The following is a 2024-nucleotide window of genomic DNA, read 5'->3' as shown; positions in this document are numbered from 1 at the left end:
TTTTTTTTTTTTTTTTTTTTTTTTCTTATTTTGAACTTTTTCCCCCGATTTGTGTATTTCGTCGAGATCGCTCTCTACTTCTCAAGTCTCTCAGATCTTGTTGTTTCCGGATCCTTAAAATTAAAAACCGGTTTGATAAAAATTGGTTTAAATAATTTATTAATTTTTGATAATTTGATAGACTAGATAGCATAATTTGATCACATATAGGGGTTGTTGTGAAATGAATGGTAGAAATTTTGGTTGTGTTATGTGTGTGTTTTAAATGTAATATATTGTGAGTTTTTAAAATATTACATTAGCATAGAACAAAATAAATAAAATTTTGAGTTGCTAAAGATTTTTAGATTTGTTAATGATTCAATATAGTTAAAGTTTGATTGGCAAAACTTTTGGTTGTAAAAGTTTCCTAAAAGCTTTTAAAGTCCTAACAACTTTAAAAGCTACACTACCAATCATTTAAAAATAGTTGTTGTTTAAGAAGTTAATTTTTGTTTTAAGTTTTTGTCATTTCATGTTTTCAAAACAGATTTTTTAACAAGCTTTTCGATTATATTCTTATATTTTTAGTTCATTAGTTGATGATGATATTGATACGTTACATTAATTAGAAGTAAAAAATAATACAGTATGTGTGAAAAAACTTACACGACAACTAATTTGAAACGAGGGAGTATTAGTTACTTTGATACTTCTTGTTTTTGAAGTAATCCATTCATTTTGTAGTAATTACAAATTATAGATGAGTTAAGATATTTCAACTCCTGGACAGAAGCATATCTGGTATGTTTTATGTGGGCAGCAGAAAGCATGGCTAGCCACAGATTTTCTCGGATCATTTTTGGTCTAGAAGAATCGATCCTGGTCAATGCTATCAACAGACCAAAAGCTTGGCCGTCTTATAGATTTCAAGTCTCAGAAATGAAGAAAGCTCTTTCCCCCTTTTTGTTTTGGAAAGTAGTTTCAGAATCGAGAGCAACTAACAGAGGGCCCTATCTCATTGCTCAAAGCGTCACCAAAACTGACCGATGCCATTCTTATGTTCAAACGGGCTTCCCGCTTTGGCTCAAGGATATCTTCATCAGTGAGATGTTGTTTCCCTCTCCTTATTTTATAGGTCTAACCGGGGTGGTTGTTTAGACTATTTTTTGTAGAGCTGGTTCAGCTATGACTAATACCCAATATTTTGTATATCAGAACCTTCAAATCTAATATATATATCTTTCAGATGAAAAAAAAAAGATGAGTTAAGATATTTTTCTTGAGAACATGGTAGACTTGGTTGCCTTTATATGATTATGCTAGAGTTCTTTGTGATTTGGTACAAGGTACATTGTTTCTTTCTTGAGCTTTATACAACATAATTATATTGACAGTTTATAACAATGTGTGTTTAGATAGATTTTGTTAAACTGTTTTCAAAAAATATATATATAGTACTAATAAAAGTCCTAAACATAAAAGATGAAGGAAGTTTCTTGGGCGATAACACTTCTACATTTCATAATTATTAATCAGCCATGAACGGATACCTTTTTAAATGTGTGTCATTATTCTACAAAGTTATACCCTATCTCTTCCGCATTTATAGAAATGTTAATCTGTCAACAAATTCCAGCTACAACTTGCAAGCATACTTACAAAATCTTCTTGAACAATTATTGGAATTTTGCTCGCAATATGTGATTTTGATGTTTTTGTCCATCTTGATCTTGAATAGAAATTTGCTTATTAATTAGTGCTTTTTTTGTTTGATAAAAGTCTTAGCTTAAGTTTAATTAGTTAGAAGAAATGTCCAATCGCCATGTAATTAGTTAACGTTTCTTTAGTTGCAGTCAAAAGTTTTGTTAGCTGAAGAGACGTTAAACTCCTGCGTGAGGTATTTAATCTATCTTGTATCAGTGTGAACTTTATAATATCAAACACTTTTTTTTTTGTCGTGCAATATCAAACACTTTTTGATTGGGAATATTCATAAATGTTACGTGCAGTCTTTTTTTTTTTTTTTTTTTTTTTTTTTTTTT

General features: G+C 29.7%; 1 protein-coding gene across 1 annotated transcript in view; it reads right to left on the bottom strand.

Moving 5' to 3' along the window:
• Window positions 1–1035, bottom strand: part of LOC104789498 (transmembrane emp24 domain-containing protein p24delta4-like) — a 3039-nt gene extending 2004 nt beyond the window's left edge. Inside the window, exon 1 of the mRNA XM_010515188.2 lies at window positions 985–1035. Coding sequence (XP_010513490.1) covers window positions 985–1035 — 51 coding nt within the window. The remainder of the gene's footprint in view (window positions 1–984) is intronic.

This window comes from Camelina sativa, chromosome 5, assembly GCF_000633955.1.
Source record: "Camelina sativa cultivar DH55 chromosome 5, Cs, whole genome shotgun sequence".
Classification (NCBI taxonomy): domain Eukaryota; kingdom Viridiplantae; phylum Streptophyta; class Magnoliopsida; order Brassicales; family Brassicaceae; genus Camelina; species Camelina sativa.
The sequence above is the reverse complement of the archived record's forward strand: the minus strand, read 5'-3'. Positions and strand labels throughout refer to the sequence as shown.